Source organism: Seriola dumerili, unplaced genomic scaffold (genome assembly GCF_002260705.1).
Source record: "Seriola dumerili isolate Sdu_G_001 unplaced genomic scaffold, Sdu_1.0 BDQW01000088.1, whole genome shotgun sequence".
Classification (NCBI taxonomy): Eukaryota; Metazoa; Chordata; class Actinopteri; order Carangiformes; family Carangidae; genus Seriola; species Seriola dumerili.
The window spans coordinates 13,216,230-13,244,038 of NW_019174343.1; the positions used below are offsets into that span (position 1 = coordinate 13,216,230).

General features: G+C 44.0%; 1 protein-coding gene across 3 annotated transcripts; it reads left to right on the forward strand.

Moving 5' to 3' along the window:
- The first annotated feature begins 68 nt into the window (after window positions 1-68).
- Window positions 69-27,365, forward strand: rassf5 (Ras association domain family member 5). Of its 3 annotated transcripts, XM_022744832.1 has the most exons (6): window positions 69-942; window positions 14,947-15,074; window positions 24,074-24,187; window positions 24,865-25,180; window positions 25,266-25,381; window positions 25,544-27,365. In XM_022744832.1, the coding sequence occupies exons 1-6, from the start codon at window positions 159-161 to the stop codon at window positions 25,685-25,687; spliced, it is 1,602 nt and encodes a 533-aa protein (XP_022600553.1). In that variant the 5' UTR covers window positions 69-158; the 3' UTR covers window positions 25,688-27,365. The 3 variants fall into 3 exon arrangements, with proteins under 3 accessions (XP_022600553.1, XP_022600555.1, XP_022600554.1); XM_022744834.1 differs by lacking the exons at window positions 69-942; window positions 14,947-15,074 and adding an exon at window positions 17,601-18,653 and having other exon boundaries at window positions 24,077-24,187; XM_022744833.1 differs by lacking the exons at window positions 69-942; window positions 14,947-15,074 and adding an exon at window positions 17,603-18,653.
- The last annotated feature ends 444 nt before the right edge of the window (window positions 27,366-27,809 follow it).

The window sequence follows — 27,809 nt, forward strand, 5'->3', positions numbered from 1 at the left end:
GGGAGCGCGCTCGCGACATTTAAAGCTGTCAGATCCCTTGCGTCACTACTACACGCTTTTCGCGGGCGTGAGTTGAGTTTACATTCGGAGCACGGAGTGAAAACACACTAATACACACTGAACAGCCGAACACACACGCACTACAGGGGAACTGGACAATGGCGTCTGCGAGTGTAGTGGGGCAACACCCGGGTCAGCACTTTAAACTGCCCGGCGTCAGGAAGAAAATCACGCCGTCGAGGAGATTTTCCAGGGAGATGATGTTCAGGAGGAGCGGCGGGGAGTGCGGGTCCGTCACTACTGAAGGGGAATTGGAAACTCAACCGTTGTCTCAAGGACCTGCGGGAGATACGGCGGTGAGGGCAGGAATGATGCCGAGTGAAGGATGCGGAGCTCCGGCCGCCCCTGCTGCGCCACGTAGCCCGAACCGGGACAGAGAGGAGGGCAGCACGGACTGCGTTGGGCACACCGCGACCGGGAGCCGAGAAAGTCAAAGAGGGCACATCACCGGTGACCGCAACAGCAACATCGACTGTGACTCAAACCACAACACTGGTGCTCGGAGGGGGACTTCGCTCAAGAGGTCGGGCATCAATGTCATGCCAGGCGAATCGGTTGCCAGTGGACACAAAGGAGCGCACCGGCACCGGGACGCGCCACATGGGAGACGGGACTCTCGGAACGGAGACAGCGGACATCAGCTCATCTCCTCGTCCAGCAGTCTGCCGCTGGGGCGGCTCACTCAGGGCAAGACCGGAGTCGTGAAGCTGGCTCGCACCGAGCCGTCCCGCAGGGAGGCCTGGTCCATCTTTCCCCCAAGGGTGGACCCCCGGGTGAGGACCGAGAGGGGCGAAGGACACCGGTTCGATGCCAAGCCGGTCACGCAGGACTGGTGTGACGCCTGTAGCCGTAAGATCACAGCCCAGGCACTCAAATGTCAAAGTAAGTAGTTAGAGTCCTCCAACATGTTTATCTGTCTCTACAGTTTTGTACATGCTTAATGGTAATCAGTGATATAGGCTCTGTCAGCGACTTGCTCTACACTGTTTTCATATGATGTGAATCCACAACATGCACATGAATACAGTTCAAATTATTTCACTTGTGTGATTGGTTGTGTTTTAGTTTCATTGAGATGGTGCAAGTAGGCTGTGTTGGTGAATGTATGGTGTTATGAGTTACTAACCTGTTACTACAGGATTACTTTGTGAAGGGTACAAGTAGCCATGTGCTATACTTTTCCACACTGGTGTCTGTGTGTGTGTGTGTGTCTGTACACAAAAAAGAGCATGTGCTTGTGTGAGTGAGCCAGTATGATAGGGAAGGACATTTCTGAGCATTTTGCTCCATAGACACAGCCAGAAATCTTCCATGGAAAGCTCATTATCTTGTCCTTCCAGCTTTGCCTCCCAGAGTCCTCACTCTGTGATTTGCAGCCTCAGCTCAAAGAACTAGGGACAGATCGTAGAATTCACAGTGACGCACTGCTGAAATCCAGACACACATTGGAAATGTCTGTAAAGCTCACACTTAACTGTGAGTGTCCTTTTAATGTTTTTTTTTTTTAAACTGATGATGATGTGAAAACAAAGTATTTGTTCCAGGAATGACAGAGATGTAACAGGCGACACCCGAGGAAAGCATTTATTTTTCTTTGATTGTATATCAGAGTGCTTATTTGAGGCCAACATCTCTGGAGTCACATAATGTACTTGACTGTACTGACTTTATGGCCTAAAGTGTTTTGCTGAGAGCTGCTCAGACTCTGATGACATCACTCCCACCTGCGCAGCTCTGGGACACAGAGAGTTTGGGCCAAGCCAATTTGACCTGGCATTGTTGATATGTGTTTAATCTGGCTCAAATAAACACGTGTACGCACGGACACACCTTTTGCTGATGAGCTCAGCCTGAAGAGCGTGTGTGTGTGTGTTTCTGTGTTTGGGGGGCTTCTCTGAGCACATACTGTACATGCATAAGCGGTGTGTGTGTGTGTGTGTGGGAATTTGTGTGTCCATGAGAGCATGCGGATGCTGAGTTGGCATTGTGTCAGCAGCACTCATGGGGGGTTGCTGCGGCTGTAGAGCATTGTGAGATAAAGAAATTGAAGGGATTAAAATTGAGGCAAGGGCGTGAGTGAAGAAAGGGACAGGTAAAGGGCTGACCAGCAAAAAACGGAGGAACAAAACCAAGGGGAAATGGAAAGAGAAAGCGGAGGGATGAAACGGTGACGACAAAAAATGGTGGAAAGAATCAGAGGAGAGGCGGAGGGAGGCAGGGTGATAAAAACGAGGAGACATGGAGAGAAAGAACAAGAGCAATGGGGAGGGAATAGAGACGATGTGAGCGAGGGAGAGGGGAAAAGAGTGAGAGTTCTTCCAGCACTGCAGAGCTGTCTGATTTAGTGTGCTATCAGCAAGAGCTCAGTGGAGCGAGAGCAGAGATTACTGGAGCACTATTCACACACAAACCCAGACAAACACACACACGCACAGTCATGAGTTTCTTTATAACCCAAGAACTTCACTGAGTTTTTTTTTCTCTCTCTTTATGGATCAAGCTAATTAGCTGTAGCTGTATGCTGCCAGCAGCTGTCCTCCAGAGCAAACCGTCTTTTTAAGCTCCCTTTTCCCGGAAAACATCAGAGGTGATTGCGGTACACAGCCATGGGGGTCACCAGGACATTTATGACAAGCAATACAATTTTAGGCATTTCAGGGTATTTTTGTGGGGAGAAATGTGACCAAAACTGCCAAAATAGAAACGGTGCACACACGCACACATGCTCCTCTTTCAACTACACCCAGCAAATGACAGGGAGTGAGAGACGGAGGCCTTGCAACCATAAACAACCATCATTCTGTGCCTTTGTCTTATTTTATGCCTCGCTCCCTCTGCCTGTCTTTAATTTATCACCCTCTCTCTATCTGTGTTGGCTTTGTTGCATCTGAAGCTCATAGAAACAGCTAAGCAGCTCTTTTCCCCCTGGGATAGTCAAGGACTAGGAGGGACTGCTGTGATGTGGCCTTGCTGTACAGTGGAATCTGTCAATGTAGCCAGAGCTCCCAGGCTCATAGTCTCCAGCTCTGTTATATAGGCATCTGATTTAATTTCTTCTGCTGGCTTTCGTCCATGTTTGTGTTGCTGATAAGCCTAAAAACACAACACACATACAGACAATTACCATATGTGGCATCAGGCCCTAATGGGGCATACAATAATGAAGCATATGACCAACATGTCTGATAAGTGTGACATGTCTAGACATCTATGAGCTCTGAATGTCTGTTACTGACACTAATCTGACTCATTTTGAGAATTGACCCCCCCCCCCATGCCTTCCAGTGCACAGGATAACACACATTAATACAGAAGAAAGAATGATAAATGTTATTATCAAAAAAAAATAATAACATGTAAAAATACAAAACTGCAGGGAAAGGTGTGTGACAGGAGTAATTATCTGTACAGTGATTATTTATCAATCATCTAATGATTTGATTTGTCATCTCTTCACGTTGTGCCGTTGGTCAGGGAATACTGGGGGGACGGGAATGGCAGCCTCTTTAATCCCAGCTCTGGGAGTCTCCTGCCGGGGATTAGGCCTCAGGGATGGAGAGGTTGAGATTACAGACAGGCAGACAGAGTCAGACATGAGATTAATATTTAATTAAGCTTTCAGGGAACCACGCTGGTGTGGCACCAGTGCTGAGTTTGTTTCTGTGTCAGACAAGAAGACACACACTTCTTACTGTATATATACAATTTTCACAAATACAGAATAATCATTTAAAAATGTCTTGGTCTTACAAATACATTGTAATACAAATACACAAATGTGATTGCCTAAACTAAAACAGCCTTACACTTTCAGTTGGGGATTGTTTTCATTATTGAATAATCTGGCTTTAATCATTTTTGCAATGAATAAATCAATTGTTTAGGCTATAAGATGCCAAAAGGAGTGAAAAATTCCCATCACAATTTCCTACCACGGTTTCTATTGATTGTTAATTTTGTCTGGCCAAAACTATAAAAACAGCAAATGCTAACGTTTGAGTCACGTTTGCCATTTCAACGACTCAAACAACACAATGATGATCAAAACAGATGCCAATTGATTCTCTGTTGCTCAACTAATCAATGAATCAGCTATTCTAATCAGAGAACTTTGTTCTCCAGTGTTTGTTCAAAGTGGCCATGTTTGTGTGAATTTGTATCCTCCTCACCCTCATTGTGTACTTTGGTTTGTTATTGGTCCTACAAGTCAGCCTGCATGTCTCTGCTCCCTGTGTCAAAGTACTGTATGACAAGGTGAACGCTCTGGAGATCAGAGTTCCACGAAACTTGATTTCACAAGAAATAGCCCTCATCAACAATTAGCTCACATAGATCTCAGATTTTTTAAAAACCCTGTTAACGGATATTTGTGCTTCAGCATTTGCAGGCTGAGTAGAGATCCTTGTTGTTACAGTGCATCTACAGCAGCAGCAGCAGCAGCAAGTGTGAGGTCATGTGCTGGTCACTGCAGAGACAGGGAGGGATACTTGCATCGACACATGGCTGCCAGGAAGAAGCCCCACACACGCACACACACACACGCACACACACACACACACACACACACACACACACACACACACACACACACACACACACGTGTGTGTGCCACAGACCTTCACAGCTACCCTCCCAGTGTATTCTTTATGCCCCATGGCATTCCTGATCTCTCTCTAGGGGATGTATTTTTTTCCTTTAACTCTAACATCTCTTCCTTATTTTACCTCTTCCACTGGTCTACACAGTGCAGGCCTTGTTCTTAAGAACCTTCTCATCCGTTTCACATTGGTCCTCTCAAAGCTCCATTCACAGTGGAAGAAGAAAACATGGGAGGAGGGTTGTGTTAAATGGCTCATAACCTTCTTGTCTCGGCATACCACTGCTGCTGCTCTGCCAGTCCTTCGATGAATATAGTTTTTGCTAGACTTCAGCCAAAACATTCCTTCAGAGCTCATATATCTCCAGCTGAAAACATAGAATCTGAATACAAAGCTGCATTGAAGAGAGCTACTGAACACATGTTCAACATGCTACCACATCACACTTCTGTATTTTCCTTCAGTATCAGTCTTTTTTTTTTTTTCTTCAGTTTCTCAGACACAAACAGTGCATATGGAAAGAGTCTTCGCCCACTCAGACGCTTTAACATTTTTTGACCTTTATAAATATAGGAAATGACAAGATAGGACACACAGATAAGCTTATTTTGTTGTTTCTTCAGAAACACCTGCATGGTGTTGTGTGCTCTCCTCTCTGTGCATTGCCGCTCTGCTGTATGTATGGCAGAACAGTTGGGATTTTCAAGCAGGCTATATTTAGGTCGCCCTTGGTGGATAGTGATAGGAGGACTGCAGAGGAAGAGGTGGTTAGGGCAGAAAGGACAGGACAAAGACATTCTTGAGCACATGTTAGTCGAATGCAATTTTGAAATTATGGATATAAAAAAAAAAAAAAAGCCCACACACATTACATCATATTCAACCTTCATAAACACAACAGGCACTGCAGTGGGAAAAGAGGTGACATCAGAGCAAAGCATTGCTCGTGATTATGTCATACACTTGTGAGTGAGGCACATCCTGTTCCTCATAACTATTCAATTTTAGAAGTAGGGCAGGAGGATGATTCCCATTAGCACGCTCTCTTTTGCGCATATTAATAACCAACGGACTGCGCATCACCTCAGCCCACATATACAAGCATCCACACGCACACACACATTTGAGGTGATGCAAGTCCTTCACACTGACAAGATATGTGACTGTTTGTGGGGTTAGGCAGCTAGGATAGCTGAGTCACTTCTCCTCGACCACACTGTGGGGTCTCAGACCAAGGAGACAGAAAAGGGTGAGAAGAGAGAGGAGGTAGTGTCGGTAACCAGCTTTGCAGTCGTGTTTGACGTTTGTGCTCTTGTATGGAGATCCCACCACGTCCTCAGCGACTGAATGAGGAGTGTACAGTCACCACTTAGTGACTGGGAAGGAGAAAGGCTCCTGTTGCTGGAAAGAGAGGAGAGAGGAACAGTGGAGCCAGGATTGTATGTGGGGGTCTCTGTCTCTTTAAGCTGGCTGTTTGTTACTGCAGAGTGTGTGGGTGCTGCAGTAGAGACAGAGAGGGAGAGAGAACGAGAGAGGATGAGGGAGCATTGATAACAGAGAGACGTTAGAGAGGAACAAGTAGCGCAGCAGAGAATCAGGGCTCATGTCCGCACGCTGAGGTGTGAGGAAGATCGAGCAGGTGCCGACCAGTGGAGAAAAGAGCGAGGCAAGTAGAGAGGTGAGAGCATTAGGGAGTGTGTGAGGAGTACAGGTGGAGGGGTGGCAGAGCGAGTGGAGAGGGGGCTGTTTATTCGGAGCGTGGCACCGGTGGCAGAGTGGCTGCGCTGGGATGGCAGAGGGGGGAACTGGGGGGGCTGGCGCTGGGGCAGTCCTCAGAGGGACAGCAGGGACAGCAGGGGCAGCCGGGGGCAGGACAGGAGAGCCAGCGAGGGCTACGCGCACAGGACGGTGCCCGCCGGATGGTGCCACCATGCTCCATCCATGGCACAGATAGCACCTCTCGTCCCGGGGCGGGAGGAGGCAAAGGGGGAGGCAGGGGTGGGGGTCGGGTCCGGTGGAGTTGAAGGCGTCAGGGTGGGCAGAACGTTTCTCGGCCAGGTGTCGCTGCATCTGGAGGAGGTCAGGGGTGATTCGGACGGGGAGGCTGGCAGTGCCTGCTTTGGACAGGTCTCACGGCGGCTGGGGCGGCTGCTGAAGAGGCTGCCCAAGTCTCGCTCCTGGAGTGACAGTCTGCGGATCCTCCGACGATCGTCCTCTAATGGATCTCTGCTCACCACCTCAGGTATGGAGAGGAGAAAAGAGGAATATGGAGGTTGGATAAGTTGTAAAAACTGGGAATAGAGATTTAGAAGTTGTACAAAGCATCCAAATCATTTTGGTAGTGATGAAAATAGGGGACAGTTCTTTGGAAAAAAAAAAAAGGGAAAGATGATGAGTGGACAGGTTGAGCCGGGTTGGCCTCAAAGGGCGGCTGTGGGCCAAAATATTGGTATTGTGTGCGTCAGTCTGTCTATCTGTGAACTGAAATGCCCTCAAGCCCTGTTACTCTTTGTCTATACCCCCCTCTCTATCGGCTGATCTGCCCCCCCCCCCCTGCTTTTGTGTAAGAGCACATACTGTCTATGTGTGTAAGATTGTGTGTGAACAGTGAGGACAGGGGCTACAGATTGGATGTAAACAGTAGAATAGTCCAGTAAACAGGTCAGATGAAAGCAGCAGCATCCACAGTTCAATCAGTCTCTCTTTCATATCCACACATGCAGACAAACACAGAAAACCTACATTATCAATCTGCTGAGAAAATCCTATGTAAGTGGATTATCATATTGACTTTCATATTTGTAGCAGGAATTTGAGATAAGTGTGAGCCTGCTGGAGGCTGCGCAGCATCGATTTTTCCCATGTTTTCTCCAAATAGACGACTGCCTAATGCAGTTTTTTTTTTAATTCAGTTTTTTACATAATGTAACATTAGCACAAAATGTGGCTGGTGTAAAAAGAGGCAAGGAGCGACATGGCTGGGTGCTACAGAATTATTGATCCATTCACAGCAAGAGACTGACAGCTGAATAAAAAAAGATTTACTGCAGCTCTTTTGTGTGTGTGTGTGTGTGTGTGTGTGTGTGCGTGCGTGCGTGCGTGCGTGCGTGCCCTCCTGTGTAAACCTGATAAGACCCTGACCAAACATGAGTCAGGGAGCAGCTCATCTAGAGCTCACCACTCTACCTGAGTGACGTCATGCTGCAGCCTCAAAAGCTTCAGGAACAGCATCAGCAGCACAAGCTACCACAGACAGATAATGGGTATTCTTAGATGGTATTCCCTGTAAAGGAAACCCAGTTAATCCTTTTATGAACAAACTGGCCTAAACCAGATTCCTCAGTTCCTCTTCTGTTGCATCTCTGATCTATAATTATCTTCTGTCGAAGTGTGTCATAATAGTCGATGACGCCAACTGGCTGGAAATTCCTCTTAAATGCTGAACTACTAAGAATATAATAACTTGTTAATTGTAGTGTCATCAGCATCTCAGATGTGGTTAGAGGGGATGGAGTGGTGGGTGTTTTAGGGAGGGTACTGTTATGAGGTTGTATGTGTTCAGGGCCCATTTTTGTTATTTTATTTTGATGAGTATTACTACCATGGCTGGACAGTTTCAGTATTACTCCATATAAACTGTTGGGGAATTAGTGTTATATTGTGTTATTGTGTTATTGTTTTACAAAAATCTGTTGTCCAAAATAAAGGCGCAGTTCACCAAGTTTGCATATAAAGGACAGTGAACTCTGCGAGGAGTACAGAGGAGAAGTTAGGAGCTAAGAGTTTGGATATCTCTGCCACTGCTGCTTGGACTTTGACCAATCCTTGTTAATGCTGCTAAATTTAGTACAATACTAAATCCCTTTAGTTCTCCTTCAATGCAAGCAAACTGTATTTAAAATGTTTTTGTTGCACTTATTTGAAAAGTTTCATCTGATCAAATGCACAAATTGTACCTCACTGAACATCAATGTCATTGAGCTTGACAGTTCATTCATGACTTTGGTAGTAATATTTTGATAAAGAACAAAAAACATTTTCTGGAGCTTTCATCCCCATCTCATGGCCTTCATCAGCTGAAGGAGTTTGCTTAGTTGTCATGGAGATGGATCAGTCGTCATCATGTTATATAATACTGAAACTTGACACAATAAGAGGTGGCTGTAAGTCCAAGAGACAGGGCTGACATTTTGGAAGAAATATAAGTGAATATTTTTTGTCACATTGATTTAATTATCTTTGTATCATTTGCTATTTTTTCAATATTTTGAAACTGATTTCAGACATATCACCCAGTCCTGCTGCACAGATGGTGAAACCGTTGGGAAATATCTACAGACTTGTTGGGGAGACTGCAGCAAGTAGATGACAAACAAACAAGACTACCTTAGAATAAAGAGACATTCACTCAGATTTACTTTGACTGTAGGTTCAGGTCTAACCAGCCATGTTGCTCTTACATAGCGGAAATGTGTTAAACATTGCATACTTTATTATCTAATTAATACAGATAAATCCAAATCTATGAACCCACAGTTAGAGTATCCATCTGAAAATATAACATAAAATCACTAAAACATAAAAACTCAGTGATGACATAATCATCAGCTAAAGAAATACTCTCAAGAAGCCAAAAAATAAAACCCTAAAGCTTTCTGCTGCACCATTTGTTGCTCATTGGACAGAATAAGCCTTTAAAAACAAATTAAAGCTGGATTCTTCTCTTGTTTGTTTAGTTATTCAGGGAGCGTCTGTAGCTGCACAGAAGTAGGTGCTGAAAGACGAAGATAGAGATGCTGTGGTGATGGATATAAACAGTGTCAGTAACAAATATGAAACTAATGAAACTATTGTTCACACAAATTCACACAGACATCAAGGTGAAGGGTCAAATGAGTTCATCAGGTTTATATGTGAATGAGAAAGACACAGTGGAATGAGTAGCATTGTGTGTGTGTGTGTGTGTGTGTGTGTGTGTGTGTGTGTGTGTGTGTGTGTGTGTGTGTGTGTGTGTGTGTGTCTACACAGCAGGAGAACATGGATAACTGCTCCAAATGAGCTATGATGGGATCAGACTGCTTAAAGCCCCTCAAAGACCCTGAAGCTGCTCTTAATTCCTCATAAGACCTGCAGAGCTCCCTTTAGGTTCATTACTGACCGTGTTAATATCATCGCCCCTACATTATAGCTACCTAACCCCTATTTAACCCCTCCCTTCTCACCCAGACAAGGAGAAAACACAATATGTCCCTCCCTCAGTCTCCCCTATGTTTCTATCTGGTGCCATACAGACATCCTCCATGACCTGAGAAACACTGCTAATCCGTCTTTACCCTCCGCTGTCTGTCCCACACCCACTGTCTCACAGAATGAAAAAACAACCACCCACATCCCCTATCTTCCAATTCCTATCTCTTTCTGTCTTGCACAAACACACACACACACACACACACACACACACACACACACACACACACACACAGCACTCAGTCCAGTTTTGATCACACACACAGTAACGTCTCGGGTTACTGGAGATAATGTCGAAACTGGGCAATTTTCTGGCTCCTTGGCCTTCCAAGAGCGAGAAGAGAAGGAGGACAAATTTTAGGTGATATAAAAACGAAACATGACCGTAGAAAATTTTTATTCAACTGCCTCCACCAAGACAATCTGACTGGCCTCTTTTGAGAACAGACCCGTCGTCATTAGATCGCTGTAATCGAAGCTCCTCCTTTCCTGTCCTCCATCACAGCGGGCGTTATCGACTCGAGTGCAGAAGCAATGGAAGTTAAGACAGCCACTACATATAGATCTTTACATCCTGTACTTCTGAGCTCCCTCATCTCCTTCCACTTCCTAGTGCTGCCTCTGTCTCCATCTCTATCTATCTGCATCATTGTCCCGCTCTGTCTTGAGGCAGTGTCAGTTCAGAAGCAGTCAGACTGGAATGATGGGATGAGAGACAAAGGGGGAGTCTGTGCACGCATCTCCTGCTGCGGAGGAGCAACCAAGGCCAGTCTACCATGGCGACAAATAACACAGCAGCCCTTCTCCTTGTTGAGACAACACACACACACACACACACACTCTAGACATGATGACTGTGCAGAGGAGCAGATGATGAGTGTTTATGGCTCAACTTCATTATAGTCATCTGTTGGTGTCCTGCCTCCGGATACATGAGTCTGTGCACATTTATACTTTTTATAAAAAAGGAAATGCTGCACTGAGATTGAATTAATTAAGATATGTAAAGAATCAGGTCTGAAGGATTGTGTAAAATGGTATCAAATATGTAGTTTCAGAAAAAGTAGAAAACCAATTCACAAGAAATATATTAGAATCCCAGAAATATATATATATATAATGAAGTGGAATAATAAAGACAGTTGATCTGTTGAAATACTTATGAGTATGAGAAGAATCATAGTTCTGCAGTTTACCAGATCAAGAGTCTCAAGAGAAAAGTCAAAGGAAATGGTCTATGAACACTGACAGCTAGATTAGCTTGTCTTCAAATCATAAATAGAGTAGTTTTAAAAGAGTCTATTGAGAGAGGTGCTTGAGGTTTTGTGTGAGACTGAAGCACTTTCCAGTCCAAGGGAGTTGCCTGCATGAAGAATTGAGTATCAGGTAGTTTCCAGCCTAATTTGAAGTGATAAATACAGAAGCAGGATGGCGAGAATGCGGTTTCAAAGAAAAAAAAGATTGCCTCTGCATGTTCAGAATCCACTGCTGGGGGCTCTTCCAACAAAACAGTTGCATTCCCACAAGTGGACCTGAACACAACTTCTCCTAAAACCCCAGCCGAGAGGGGAATCGGCTTCACTGTCTTTAAATTCAAGCAACTTCCCCATTCAACAGTGTGTGTAACAATGGACTTTCCGCAGAAGAGCAAAAGGGAAGCCCTGCAAGTACCACCATGCAGTCAAAGGGGGGGAATTTTGTCTGAGGCATCCAAACCAGCATCGCACGAAAAGGTCACATAAGAAAATGTGTTAGTTTCGCTGACTCCCTCCTCTTTTCCTCTCTCTCACTCCTCTCCCTCACGGTTCCCTGTGATTGTGCCTGTGTCAGCATGCCTGCACACAGTAACCTTCACAGACCTTCCTGGTCGCTGGATCACTGCTGCAGTTTCTCCACCTGCTCATTAGCACCCATGCATGTATGATACTGCAACTCCAGGAGGTCCACCTAATGCTAGGCCTGCATACACACCCATGTGTACATATAAGGAAAAACCTCAACCATTTCAGTTCCATATTTTACAGAGTAGCCTTGAATTCACTGAAAGCAGAACCTTTACCTTTACTCCTTTATGCAGTCACCTTTACGTCTCCTTTAAATTAAACCAAATCCTATAAATTAGTTAAATCTTTAACCTGGATTTGTAAAATAATCAGCAAAAACACAAAATCTAATTTTTTGTAGGGGCTTGTCTGTCAGTTTTGAATCTAGTAAATATATGTGTGTGTGTGTGTGTGTGTGTGTGTGTGTGTGTGTGTGTGCGCATGCGTGTGTGTGTGTGTGTGTGTGTGTGTGTGTGTGTGTGTGTGTGTGAGAATGACAGACAGAGACAGTTTGTCTTATCAGTGTGGGAATGGGTGAACCATGACTTGCTGACAGGGGTGTATCATACTGTAGGTGTGGGTACGGGAGAAGGTTTCCACTCCTTTGTCGCTCCCATTTTCTTTGCATTTTTTTCTAATTCCTGTCTTCAAAACGAATTCACAGAAGAAAGGCCAAGGAGACAGGGCCGTCCTTCTCTAAGTCGCCACCATCCAAAACAAACACTGATTTCTGTCCTGAGAAAAACAGTAGAAGTTTTAAGGTATCCTGTGGAGTTTTGGGCCACTAGTTGTGCTTTCGAGTTTTTTTTTTCTCCCATTTTCTTTGTATCATGTATGTGCATGAGAACACATGCACAATACAAAGAAACACGATACACAGGATACACACAGTGCATTCTGCTGCGAAATACTGAACGTAAACATAACTTTGTTGTTTGTTCACAAGAAAACTCAGCAGAACATCATTAAAGAAAAGTTGACATTATGGGAAATATGCTTGTTCGATTATCTTGCTGAAAAGAGCCGTACCACTCCCATGGCTATACGCTAAATATGAAGCTTAGCACAAAGACTGGAAACTGCTAGCCTGGCTCTGACCAAAGGTAACAAAATACACCTACCAGCACCTCTTAATGGTGATTTGTTGTTAGTTGTTATATAGGGGTTATGTAGATGGATTTCATTCTCTTTGGATAACACCAGGCTAGCTCTTCATATTTACTGCACAGTCATGAGAGCGGCATCAATCTTCTCATCCACCTCTTGGTAAGAAACTAAAGACGCGTGTGTTGAAGGGTAAAGAGGTAGAGGCACAGTCTCCTGGATGGAGTGAATGAAGTGACGCAGGACAGGAAAGGAGTTTCTCTCTTCCCTTCCCCTGTATGTTTCCTTTCTTCCACTCTTTTCGCAGTGACCTCTAAACTGTCATGAGCAGAGTATCCTTTATCTGAACTCTCCTCTTTCCTCGACACATCCCTGCTGTCAGCGAGGCTTCGCGGCCCTTCCCTTTCACCCTGTCTCTCTGCCAACCTGTCTCTGTCACACACCCACACACACTTACGCCTGTCTCCCTCTCTTAATGCAGCGACTTCTGAACTGTCACGTGCAAAATATCCTTTATCTGCCAGACATTTCTCTTCTGTCAGTAAGCCCTATCCTGTCTCCTGTCTCTCCTCCTTTTGGAAAATACACAGAGCACTTAATTTCTGAACAAGCTGCTTTAAAGACACCTTTAATTCCAGGTATTTGGTGATCAGCCTGAGATTTAGCGCTGATTAATAACACGAAAATTCTACCACAGCTCTTTCCACAGTGGTCATCAAGAAGCTTGTTGCCGTGGTTACGGTGCTGATGTTGAGTGTGAGAGATGCAGTGGTGTCCTTCTCTTAGCAGGATACACACAGAGCCATTAATATCAGCAGACAGACAAACAGCCAGGGCTTAGTTCAGCTTATTCTGACCGTAGCAACAAAGAGGTGCACCAGAAAACAATATGTTTCTTATGAGCAAATATTTATATGTATCCGTTTATTTAGTAAGTAGTTAAACAAAATCTTGTCTAAACGGTTTTATGTTTTTATGCAATCTTGCCGATTGCATGTAGAATACAGCATTTTATTTAAGACGCTTCCTGCTTGACGACCATAAAAAGGATCTGACTCAGAATTTCCCAAAACTACAGTCCTCCCTTTGCCCATCCAGTTTCCTTTAGCATGGATTACCTCACCAACTGAGGAGAAGTGAGATGCGAGGCTATGGAAAAGCCTCTGACCACGATAAAGTCTGCAAGGTATAAACAAGCCCAGTCTGTCATATGTGGAACCAACTAAAAATTAAAGAACAGCAGTGGACTATTTGGGGAAGTTCTGGGGGAAGTACCTACATCTAATCTGTTTTTTGGCTGAGCAGTATGGTGGGAGTTGACCACACCAGGGCTGCTATACTGTTACAGTTTGTTGGCCTTGAATGTTTAAGAATGCACATCCATTATTACAATACATTATGTCTTGTTTTACACGATGTGTTTCTTTCCATTAAGTTCTTTGCTGCACCTTGTATAGTATGTCCATTATAAACAGTGTAATGTGTTTGCACAAGGGGATATCATATTTATTTTATGATAGATGTACTTAGCAGAGTATTTCCTGCCATCTGATGGGTAAAAGAGACGTTGATCTCAGAGGTGTAATTTGTAGTTTAAGTTGCTTGATTGATGTATTTGAATTGTTGGGCTATTTCCCCTTATTATAACAATATGTGGATAGATGTATCGCGTGCGTGCAGGTTTCTGTAGAATTTTTTTTCTTTTTCAAAAAATGAAATAATTTTCTAAATCACTCTAAGCACACACACACACACACACACACACACACACACACACACACACACACACACACGTGTATTGTCAGGTATGTTTCATTAAGGAATACTGTCTGAGGGTGTGAGTCTGACATTAGCCACTAGATGGCACTAGTTTTCTGTGTAAAGGGAACGTTTGCATGACTGTTCATGTTTGATGTTTCAAATCAAAATTCTGACTTAAACACTTGCAGGTGACTGATCGGCATTGCACTCTGGGAGGTAATACAGCAGAGGAGTGCAGGCCACAATGTTAGAGCAGGGTTTCATGACTTTTCATTCTCTGCTTTTCAGTGACTGGTTCTGTCAAACTGTGTGTGCTCTTCTCTCTGATCAGTGTGTGTTCTTGTGTTCATCAGACTGCAGCTACACCTGTCACCTGGAGTGTCAGAGCCAGGTCCAGGTGGACTGTAACCAGAAGGACAGACAGCCTGAAAAAACTCCATCTCCCAGAAGCAACTGCTCTCCCACAGCTCCTCAGCACAAGGTGAGCATTTCAAAGACAAGGAATATTACATTAGTAAAAGTGTGTGTGTGTGTGTGTGTGTGTGTGTGTGGGTGGAGTGGGTGGGGGCGGGGGTGGGTGGGGGGACTTTAGGGTATGTCTGGCATTTTTCGGCTGCTCAGGAAATGCAAGCACTTGCAAACCCATGCAGAAGTGCGCATGAGTCAGGATTGGGTAATGTCAGGGTTCATTCTGCAGCATCTCCTCAAGCCTACACTTTTACATAACCATCCTCCTCTTTCACAACAAGCTGCCCCAACTCCTCAGCTGTCTGCTTATAAATTTATACATGCGCTCATTTGCTTTTTGTGGTCACAGAATGTTCTCAGGACAGAGTCTGCTACGTCACGTCAGCATCTCATGTCCCTCCCTCTCTCCTGCCTGCTCTCTGGCTCTCATCTTTCTGTTTGAAGTCTCTCTGTCATCTCCCCGCTGTACAATTGGTGTCTTTATTATGGCATAGCTGTATTAGCTATTAGCTGTTCTCAGATGTTTTTGTATCCTGGTGGAATATATTTAGTTATCCATTATTGTAATGTTTGGAACCAAGTTAAACTCAAAATCTATCATTTGAGTTTTCATACTTGCGTACAGTACGAGCCACAGGATATCCAGTGATACAGTAATTATGTGCACCCACTCTTTGTGTGTGTACAGGAATCAGAGAGAGTGTAAGCCTGCACACTGCTCTTGGCATCCCAGCCTCAGTCACCCACGTAATGTGGTCCACACACACACACACACACACACACACACACACACAAATATATATATACAGATTCACATGTCATGCACGAGAGAAATCTGGATAACCCTGCAGGCCTGCAGCAGAATGTTGGCAGCTACTCTATGCTCAGGGGGCAGATAACACAGAATTAGACCCCTGGTAGTGTGCCAGGTACTACTCCGCTTCTAAAGAGCGTGAACAAATATACACAATCATGCTGCTCTGAAACACGCTGATGGAGATGGTGAGAACTGGAGCGAGTGAGGAGGAGGAAGATAAATAGCATAAAATTTTACCAAATGTCTTTTACCAAACATGTGTTCGGTTGTTTGTGGCCAGGCAGGGACTGCTCAAAAACCATTGCCATTTCTTTCAATATACAAAATCTACTGGAACAAAATAATGAGTCAGTTTTTTTGAGTTAAGTGAGCATTGATGATGTCTGTCTTGAAGGTATGTGAACTCTCTGTGACTAAGGCCTGTCTCTCTCCACACTCTCCAGTACTGCAGACAAGAGGAGAGATGACAGTTCATTTCCTGCAGTCCCCCTTTCCTCCCCTCTGTTTTATAGTTGCAGCTCTGAATGTGTGTGTGTGTGTGTGTGTGTGTGTGTGTGTGTGTGTGTGTGCGTAGTTGTGTGTTCTTTCTCCTCTATCTTTACAGGTCCTTATTGTCTGTGCATCAGCAGAAATTGATCCCCCCCTCCTCCCAATACACACAGACACTGCCGCAGTCACAATACACATGTGGTAGACTGTCCAGGCTTCATCGACTAAAAACCAGCAGGAGTGTTGTTCAGTATGCATGTGTGTGTGTTTGTGTGTAGCATCCCACCCCCCTGCACGCTGCCTTCTCCCATAGTGATTACACTGATGGAAGCAAGGGGGAAAGCTGCAGGTAATCAGTCTTCGGCTGACTCAAACCTGACAGAAAGACACCCGATGAGAAGGTGACACACTGTCCCTGTCTGCTGCAGCTCTCCAGCAGCATATAGGCTTTCCTATAATCATGCCTGAGTAGATTTTCAAAATCATATTACAACACACAGACACAGCATGTGCAGACAGACGCTCACATGCACGATCAATCTCAACAGTGGCAGCAGCATTAGCTGCTTTTTGACAAGAGAGTCACTGCCAGAGTCAGAGGGCAGATGTAGGGTCAGTGGAGGGTTAGAGGTCACAGTAATCCCTATCCTGATGGTAATCATTCATTATTTTCTTAATCTCACCTTAAGCACTGTGAGCCCACCCCTCCACCAACAACTCAGCGTTGGTGGTGCAGCTGCTTCTCAGTTTTGTTATACCCTATCTGTCCCCGATTGATTTGGGTGTTGATGAGCAAGTACTATTTATTTTGTGTTCCTACATAAACGTACATAAAAGTGCTACATGTTTACAGTGGTTGTAGTGGTTTCTAGTCCTTTGCATGCTTCATTATAATGTCAGTAGCAAAGCAGCCATCTTCTTCAGCCTCTGAGCTGCTTCCTGTCACCGCTGCTCTTACGTATGTAAAACAGGAGCTGCAAGGCTTCATATCTCTCACTCAGCATCATTTCTCTTTCTTTTTAACCATGCCTATCTCTCTCTCTCTCTGTCTCTTTCTCTCTCTCTCTCTCTCTCTCTGTGTAAGAGGAAGTGGCCGTGCTCTGCAGGGTGCAGTCGTTCGCAGGAAGAGAGAGTGGAGGGAGAAGGGGGAGGGTGCTTGCAGGCTGATAACACACTCAACCACAGATGGTTGAGCAAGACTGCAAGAGAGTGAGCGAGGCACAAAGACAGACAGAGAGAGAGAGAGAGAGAGAGAGAGGAGAAGGAGGGAGTAAGAAATCGAGAGAGGCTGAGTGGGAGGCATCTGTCTCTCTGGTAGTATTGCCAAAGCAACGGAGAGAAGAGGAGAGAGGAGGTGGTGCATGGTCTGTGAACGTCTTGTAGCTGCAGCCAAGAGATGTTCTGCTACTGTTGACTCTGGACTCAAGAGAGGGATGGATGCTCACACACATGAACGACAGGATAATTGAACTGCTGCTGCAACCAGGACTTGAACTGAACCTACAGCACTGTAGTGGGTCCTCACCGAGACACAGAGCAAGATCAAAGCAGGATGTGGTATTGCGCGCATGCTTTTACGAGTGTTAGTTTGCGGGTATAACAGGTGCTCTCAGGTGAGCGGGGTTAACTTGAAACCAACCTGTAAACCGACTCCGTGACACCAGTGTGTGCCTATGTGTGTGTGTGTTTGTGTGACAGAGTTAGTTGTTGTGTAAGAGTGTGTACATATGTGTATGTTTAGCTGCAAATGACTAGGTGCATATACTGTATGGTCTGTACGTGTTTGTGACACTGGTGTCAGAGCCCACACACACGCACAGACACACGTCAGGAGGAAGTGACACGTCTGTGCTTGCTCTCGAATTTCCTGGTCCCCTCTCCGGTGGCAGGCAAAGCGCCGAATCTGAGCCGAGTTCACCTGTCTCACCCTCACAGGTGGGACCTCAGCTCCCTGGATGCATCAGCAGAGGAGCACTGACGTTTCCTGGATGAGTAAAGGACAGTTAGATGCTTGTAGACTCTGATTGTGGCTGAGTGTCACATCAGCCCTGCCTTTCGAGATAAACCAGCACTTCCTCAAGCCGCCAACGTGCTGCTGTGGTGCTGTTCTTGTGTCGGTGCCCATCTCTGGACCTCTCCATGACTGTCAATACAGTGCTGACCTCCCCCATGACCAGCAGTAACAGTATGAGCAGCGGGTACTGCAGCCTGGACGATGAGTGCGAAGACTTCAGTTTCTTCACAGCCAAGACCTCGTTCTTCTTCAAGCCCAGGCCTGCGCCGAAGGTACAGAATCAGATTAACACTCTGATAGATGAGATTGTGAGAGTTAGACAAGCTCAGATGGGTCAGATGGTTGATGTTTCAGTTGGGCTGGGAATCAAACTGCCATTTATATCAAAAACATGCACCCAAAAAAGCAGAAGTGTGGAGAGGAAGTGGTAGTGTTTGTGCATGCTTAAGTAGGCCTCTAGGTGTATGTGTGTGAATGTATGTCAGAGTGTAGGAAGGGGTTACTGTCAGCCATGTGTTGTGCAACATTGATCTGTTGTCCTATCAGCCTTGTTCATCAGCCTTGATGCCTTTTGGCAGCTCGTTTATCATGTGAATGGCTAGCATAGATTTAGCATCACAGTCCGAAAACACTGTTTGGAGACTGAAGACGTACTGCAGGGTGGTTTCATCCTTCAGCAGTTGATAGAGCTCATGTGTGTGATGTGTTTTAGCAGAAATACTGAGCTAACGATGTTAGCTTACAGATTCCATAGAGGCTTCTTCTCTACGCTGCGTGGGAGAGGTTTCCGTAGAAACAAAGCTAGTACTTTTGCACTTGAACGAGAGAGAGAGAGAGAGTGTGTGTGTGTGTGTGTGCAGGGCAACTACTTACTCACTGTAGCAAAACCATTTTCCTAGTTACCATAGCAACTCATGGTTTTGTTGGCTCCCTCTGAGCACTTCTGAGAATTTGTTTTGGTCTACTGTACATTCAATTACTTCACACAGAAATGTGTCATATACAGGCCTCTAACTACAGTATACACAGTGCTGCTGGCTCTGCAGGGTGTCAGGTGCTGCTTGTTTGTTGTTGGGTCTTGATGGACATTAGGTGATTGATTGATTTTCTAAAGCAAAAGGAGGAGAGAAGAGTGAGACTGTGTTTCTGGCTGCACAATAAACCTGGACATGGAATTCTACACAGACATTTTCACTCATGCAAAACATATTCTGCCCCATTATATTCTTACTGTCCTTATCCTGGCAGTGCCTTTGGTGTCTGACTTGGAGAAGGTATAATCTCTGAATAATTGACCAGCTGTGTTGTCAGCGCATGGAGTTAGGATTGCTGCCATGCTGAGACACAAGGGTATTGGGGTTAGCTTGTCTGGGCTGTCAGCGCAAAGGCTGCCAGCTGATGGAGACAGATTTCTCTGGCACCACACAGCCAGATAAATATGGTGTGAAAAATAATAAAGCTGGACTATTAGCCGGTGAACATGAGAGAGAATCGCTCTACATCGACAATAGTAATTGTAGGCACCCAAAGTAGCCCTGTGGTGTGCTGCTCTTTCCCAGAAAGAGCCCTGGACTTTCCTGTGTTTGAATATGGAAATGAGATATGCAAAGATCTGTGTGGCATCCTGTGAATACAGACATCGTGGGTTTTTTTTGTACAGGCATTCAATATGTGTCAATGTGTTAAGTCTTTTTCCATCCATGCATTTATGTACACAGACACATGGGGAGATATTTACATTCATCAAATGGTGGAAGGGGAGGTCAGATCTTCTTTTCTTTATGAATTATTTCCAGAGCTGAGCCTTTTGCTCCAGATAAGCCAGCCAGCTTTAATGTGTCTTGTGTGGTGGTTTTGTTTGGTGTGTGTGTCGTGTGTGGTGGTTGTGTGTAGTGTGTGTGTGTGTGTGTGTGTGTGTGTGTGTGTGTGTGTGTGTGTGCGCACATACGTGGGTGTACCACTGTAGAGCGTAGGGGTTTGTGCAGTTTTCTCTGGTCTGCTTTTTGATGCAATGAACATCGCTGTCTTATGCACAGTACTTATCATGTACTGTGCCGTTTTGAAGTAGGGATACTTACTATGAGTATTTCTATTTTGTACAACTTTACACCTCCATTACACCACAGTTCAGGTGCAAATATGATATATTTACTCCACTGCTTTTTTTTGGGAATAGTTAGTTATGTCACAGATATAGATTGTTTGTACAAAACATATTATAAACTCTAAAACATGATGCATAACTCTGCATTGCAACACTATAGCAAATAAGTTGTATAATTGATGCTTCATTCTTTATTAAGAGTACACTTACTTTTGATAATGACTTATGTTTCACAGGTGCATAAGTGAAACTTTGAATGCAGGACCTGTACTTGTGATATTGTATTATACAGTGTACTATGCTCATTTTAAATAGGCAAATTGTTTGAATATTTTCACTATTGTGTATGCATGTGTGTTTCCGTGTGTGTGTGTACACTTGTATGTGTGTCCTGCTGGCAGTGCTGGCACGCAGCAGTCTCTGAGCTGTGAAATAGAATCAGCATGTGTGTTCTCAATCGTGCCTCTCCTTCTCAACACTTGACCCAGTAAAGGCATTATGCTAGCGCATGCTGTTAGCAGTGTGTGTGTGTGTGTGTGTGGTGTGCATGTTGATGTGTGATTGTTGAATTCTGTCCACATTTTTTGGCTTTTATTATTTGACTGTTGTTAGATTAATTCTGACAGAGCTCATCATGTCCTCTGACTTACAGGCCAGTTGTAATAGATCCAAGAGTCTAGTGTTTGCTGAAGATCATGATGTCAATGGCACACACACACACACACACACACACACACACACACACACACACACACACACACGTACAGGTTTGACTGACAAAGTCAAGAGCAGGTTCAGGTTAAGGAAAAGGTGATCAGGTGAAACACACACATGCACAGACAGGTTTGTCACGAGGTTTTAACATTGAGTACTTTACAGTGACATTTCAAGCAGTCATATGACCTCTCTTGTCTGATCTCATCAGAGTGAGAGCATCAACACTTTTCCATTGTCACCCTGAGGGTTATGTGGATCTAGATGGCATGTATACGTGTGTGTGTGTGTGGGACCCTTATGTAACAGTCCTAGATATCTTACACATTTAAGATGCCTAGCATCTTCCTGAATGACACCATTAAACTGGAAAGCATGGTCTGGTCCAGCCTATTTCACCTGCAACATTATTGTTATTATCAAGGCTGTTATCAGGCAATTGTTACAGCCAGAATTTAATGGATCAAAATGACCTTTCATTGTCATATTCATTCAGTATAAACTACATATTTGTAGTTAAGTTACATTGTTTCTGTGGAGCTCAATGCCACAGTGTATTTTGAAGTAAAGTAACACAAAAGACAGGAATAAAGTGTGAGCTCAAAAGTGCAAAAACAAGAACTCATAAGAGAACTAAAAATGAATAGCGAATAGATAAAATGTTAAAATGCCATTCAGCAAAATGTGACCGTTTTGCGTATGAGATTGGAAAATGTTGGACAAATTATCATAAAATAAACGTATGGTGTGAGCACAGTGGGAAATGGAAGACTATACACGTAGTCTCAAAGACTGTAAAGTACCAAGAATATTTCAGAAGATTAACCTGGCTGCATGACTCACACTGAATCAATGATATAGTGTTAGTATATCTATGAATGTGCTAGCAAACCATAAGGTCAGTGGTATTACTTTGCATATTCATAGCTACTGTATCACTTAATTTATACTAATGAGTGACAAGAAAACATAGGAAGTCCCCCCATAGTCCTAGTAGTTTTCTTGTAACCACAGTGCAGTACATTTCGAGCCTCTTCACATCTCTCTGTTTCTGTGTCTTGCCGGTCATTGGCCCCCTCATCATGACCAGGTCCATTCAGGGCACTGTCCCAGGACTTTGTGGAACTCTCAGGGGCGGAAACTGCACTATTGTCCCTCTCTATTGTCCTCTGACCACTCTCACTGGTATGCAGAGAGGGAGGGCAGGGCACTGCCTCTGATACATTTAGAAACTTGCATACAAACGCAGGAATTCCTGCAAGGTTCTTTCCACTTTGTTGATTTAGACTGGGAGGAATTTCAGATACAAGTCTCCTCCACAACTCCTCCATGTCCCTCAGATTCTTTTCTTAACCCTAAATTCCACCATTCACACTTGTTTATCCAACAGAGTTTCATTAAATGTGTGGCTTTTCATTTTATTCATATATGAATGTGATTAGATCTTGCGTGCACAGATACAGAACCAGGCCTGATAACTCCTATATTTAAATCTGGTTTTTGTCCTAATTAGAAGGCAATTATTTGTGGCATGCAGTAACCATAATAGCATCAGCTTCTCTCACTGCTGTTTCACTGCAGTGTGAGTATTTACTATGATAGCAGGACTACATTGCACAGAGGAGTGGCTGATGATAAGTGTTGAAGAGAGATAAAGGCTGCAACAACATGAATGAGATATGTGATCAGCAAAATCCTCATGTTCCAGATTGTTTCTCTTCACAAACGGACACATATTTCCGAACGCCAGCCTTGAATTTCAAATGTTATAATGTTATCTCCTCTTTTTGCTGACTGTCCGCCAGGATGAGCGAAGCTACACTCGTGCTCTGTGTGTGTATGTCTGTGTGTGTAGTTTATTTCCACAATGTGCCTCAATCTATACACGTGAGCACACAGAGAAACGCATGCACTTGCAGTGTGCGTACACTGCATCTGTATTGAATGAAACAGTGACTTCATCACACAACCTGAGGACTCCCCTACAGAAAACCATTCCTGCCCTGCATTCGCTCTCTCTCTCTCAAACACACACACCCTATCTCTCTCTCTCTCTCTCTGTCTCTGCCCCAGAAAATGCACACAAATAGGAGAATGGGAAAAAAAGCTATTGTGAGATAGAGAGGATGCATCCCACTGTACTATAAATAACCTAGTCAAACTCTGTGTTGCTAAGGCTGGCTCAGCAGCCACTCTTTCATCAGTCCTTACCCCTTACTCGCTTCTTTCACTGCCTCCCCCTCCATGACACCCTCTCCTCACTTCTTCCCTCCCTTCCTCCTTTCATTGCTTCTTCCCTCTCTCTCTCTCTCTCTCTCTCTCTCTCCTAGTCACAGAGGGAAATGAGTAACTGTGATAGAGAGAGAGACTGTGATGCTGAATGTGTGATTTGCTCCATTCACAACATTTCCTGTCCCCATGTAGAGCTGCAGAATTAAGGAGGAAGAGCGAGTGAAGTGTCAATGAGAATCCTCATTGGCTAAAATCAGGGCAGTAGCTTTTCTTTCTGAGAGTGGCAAATATGGAGGATGGGAAAGGGAAGTGTCATCTTTAGTGGTTGTTAAGAGATATTGTTGTTGAGAGAGGCCACACAAAGCAGGAATCCTGAATGCTGTTTAGTCTTTTTCAACTAAATGTGATGACCAACGTGCCTGCAAATCAGTCACTCCACTTTTCTTTTCTTTTTTTAAATTGGTGCAGGGTGGAATCAGTTGACTTGACTCTGGTGTGTTCAGATATCTATTCATAAACTTGAGCAAAGCAAGATAAACCATTTGTTTTTTACAGGACTTAGCACCATCTGCTGGTAAAAATAAAACAAACTAGTACTCTGATATTGCAAGGCTGACATTTTCTCTTTCTTTCACGCTACAGCAGAATGAGACGAAAGAGGAGGAGGCGAGAGGGACAAAAGACCTGTCAGAGGAAGAGGTGCGGACCAGGATAAAAGCGTATAACGCTCAAGTCACTGAAAATGGCATGAAACTGGTGAGTTTTGAGAACTTTTTGGAGCTGGTGAACGTACTGTATAATGTCAGACCAACAATGAAAGTGGACTTTTAGAACTTCCTTGCTTTCTTACTTTAGACAATAAGAACAGGAAGTTCAGCTTGGACAAAGCAATCATACAAAAGTTAGACCAAAAGTAAACAAAAGTAGGATATTGATTTGAAAGAGAAAAGAATAACATGGCGTAAGGTGAATTCAAGTGATTTAACTGTGAAATAACCATTAAAGATGCATGATTTCATGGCATAAAGTAACTGTTCTACAATAGAGAGGAAAATAGATTTTTATATTTGTTGTTTTTTGTTGCTAATTATATATATATGTTTTGCTAATTATAGATATATGTTGTAATTATTATATATGTAATAACTTGGGCACTGGCAAAGGAGAAAGAAATTAAAAAACAAAAACAGTTTCCATGTTGTTGTGACTTTAAAGAAATAGAAATATTCTAGGAAATATACTTTTTCATTACTTCTTACTGTAGATGAGAAGATCGATAGCATTAGAAAGTGAATAAGTTTATTTCCTAAAATACAAATGATTTCTTTAGAGAACCACATACAATACTTCTCTCCATCCCTGCTATAGTGCACACAAACACTAAAATGTGCCTCCACTCTCTTACTGTGTCCTTATATCTCTCTCTTTTCCAGGCTTCGGACGGATCCTACACAGGTTTCATTAAGGTCCACCTGAGGCTCAGTCGGCCAGTCACAGTCCCCGCTGTGGATTTGTCGGGCTCAGAGGGCGGTCACAATCGAGCACCGTCAGAGGATCAGGAGGGGACGGACTGCGAGCAGAGTGAAAATAGAACATCCTTCTACATACCACGCGAATGTGTGAAGCAACTCCACATCAGCTCTCTGACCACCACCAGAGAGGTCATCCAGGGCTTGCTGACGAAGTTCATGGTGTTGGACAATCCCCGCAAGTTTGCGTTGTACAGGCAGACACACCGCGACGGGCAGGGTGAGGAAATGACACCCGGTCACCAGCTCATCTTCAGAATTCAAGTAGACAGCATTGAATAATCTGTTTTTCTTTTCGTGTGCAGATCTGTTCCAGAAGCTTCCTCTGCCTGAGCGTCCTCTTCTTCTGAGGTTAATTGCCGGGCCTGACCCACAACAACTCAGCTTTGTCCTCAAGGAAAACGAGACTGGAGAGGTGGAGGTGAGAAACATACGCAAACACACATATACACACACTTATGATTTGCAGGAAGATACTGTGTATCTGTAGAAGGCAATTGACTGTTTTGGGAAACATTTATAAATTAATAATCTGCAATAGCCTATTAATCTGTTCCTCTCGTTTTCTCTCTTCCTGTAACAGTGGCATGCATTCTCTGTCCCTGAGCTACAAAACTTCCTGGTAATCCTGGAGAAAGAGGAGGCGGAGCGCGTGCGGGCAGTGGAGCAAAAATATGCTATGTACCGACAGAAACTACAGCAGGCCCTACAACAACATGACCCCTGACCCCTCACCTGTTACCTTATGACCTCAACCCAGGGAGAGACTGACCCTCCGAACACTGACCCCTCCAGACCCCATGATCTATTCAGAGACTGGAGCCGGAGCTGAACTTGTCTCCACCCTCCACATATACACACAAACACACTGTACATCCACACACAGATGCATACCCTTTCTCAGGACACAAACAAGACCCCACTCCCACCCCAACCCCACCCCACCATCCATACGTCCACTCCCTGAGGAGAGAATCAGGGGTTGAAAGCGGCGTGAAAGGCTACAGGGTGTGTGGTCCGCTGGCTGATTGGACAAGTAGCGTTTTCATTGCCAAGGACACACACAGAAAGATCTGAAACTCCAACTTGAGATCTCATTTGGGACTGATGTGAATCAATGGTGTTTTTAAAGATTCCGTCTTCTTCTGCTACTGCTGCTGCTGCTACTGCAAGTGTTACTTATGCATGAGTCTCTTTCAGCTCATCCCCCTGCACATAGAGTTAGAATAGAAACAGAAGGCATGATTACTTTTTTCTGCATCTCTTTGGGATGGAAGGACAATCATACTGTGTGTTTCTTTTTCTTTTTTTTCCCCCTTGGACTTGATGTATAGGGTTATCACCAGATGTTTTATTTTTGTTGCTGGAATATAACGCGTGTGAATTAGTGAGAGAGGGGTCTAGGGACAGGGCCGAAGCACTGGCTATCGGTGCATCTCCTGAAGCAAGGGCAGGAAGCAGAAGGCTGGGTTTGTTTTAAGTGCTTAGAACAAGAAGGAGTGGAAGGACAAGAAAGCAAGAAAGTGAGATCCATTCTCTGATTTTTCTCAGGGAGCATGTGATGAGCAAAGAAAGAACTTAAAGGAGGAAAGAAAACCCTCTTCCACCTTTCCCACCCTATTTTAGAACACTTTTATCTGTTCTTATTTGCCCATTTAAATGCCAAATGATAGACTTGTGTGATGATGCTGTCAGGCAACTCACTCGACAGAGAGAGCTTCAATCCGACCCAGTTACCACCTCTCTCCTTGCTCCTCCAAACAAACACACAATCCTAACCTCTTCTCAGATGATAACTGTGATTTCATTCCCATTTTCCCACCTTAAATCGCAATCTAACCAACTGTGCATGAACTCTACATGCAAATAAAGCCTATTGAGGGAAGCAATTCACATACCTTTTACAGATTTTTTTCACTTTACACACACTGCTATGGTATATGGGTTGCATTTGAATGTGAGAGGGCTTTCTTTTTGTTTTGTTTTTTACACCAAAGCTTTAAGAGGGACAGATCTGTTTTTAGACTATTTTAAAGGGAAAAGAGACATTTGGAAGTTTAAATTGAAGGTGGTGTATGTAAAAATTAAACCAGCTTCTGTTTTGCACATATTGATGCAGGTCACACTGAATGGCCCACAACTCTGGGGCTGGGCATGCATTTCTGTTTTTGTTTTCTTTTATCTCCCCACCTTCCACCCAAAAAAAGAAGAAACAGAAAATATATAAAATTCATGATAATCGCTATGATGTACCAATGATGTGTTTGCAATGCATATGTATTATGTAGACACTGGAAAAAGAGTGACAAGGTTTAACTTTGTTGTTATTACAAATATTAATATTCTTTTGGTATCATTCCTACTGGTTGGTGTGTGTGTGTGTGTGTGTGTGTGTGTGTGTGTGTGTGTGTGTGTGTGTGTGTGTGTGTGTGTGTGTGTGTGTGTGTCTGTGTGTGTGTGTCTGTGCACACGCTCTTCTAGGGCAGTGAGGAAAATGTGAATAGTGTTTTATAGTAAGAGTCTGTGTGTAATCAGTGCTCCCTGATTGGGCCTCACTTATCAAGTATCAAATACACTGAGTGCACATTTAATATAACACATTACAACTGCAAATGAGGTTGTGTTGGAAACAGTATTTGGCATGCATATATCATAAAACGAATGCATTTAATCATTTAAAAAAAACTTTCACACATCCTTACATTTCTTCATTTATTCCATGTACATACTGATAAATGAGGCCTATTGTCCATAAGCACATGCTTCTCAGTAAACCCAAACCTGTTCATTTTCTAACATCACCACCCAAAGCCCAAGCTGTTCCTGCTGGCAGTGCCTTTTGTTTCGCG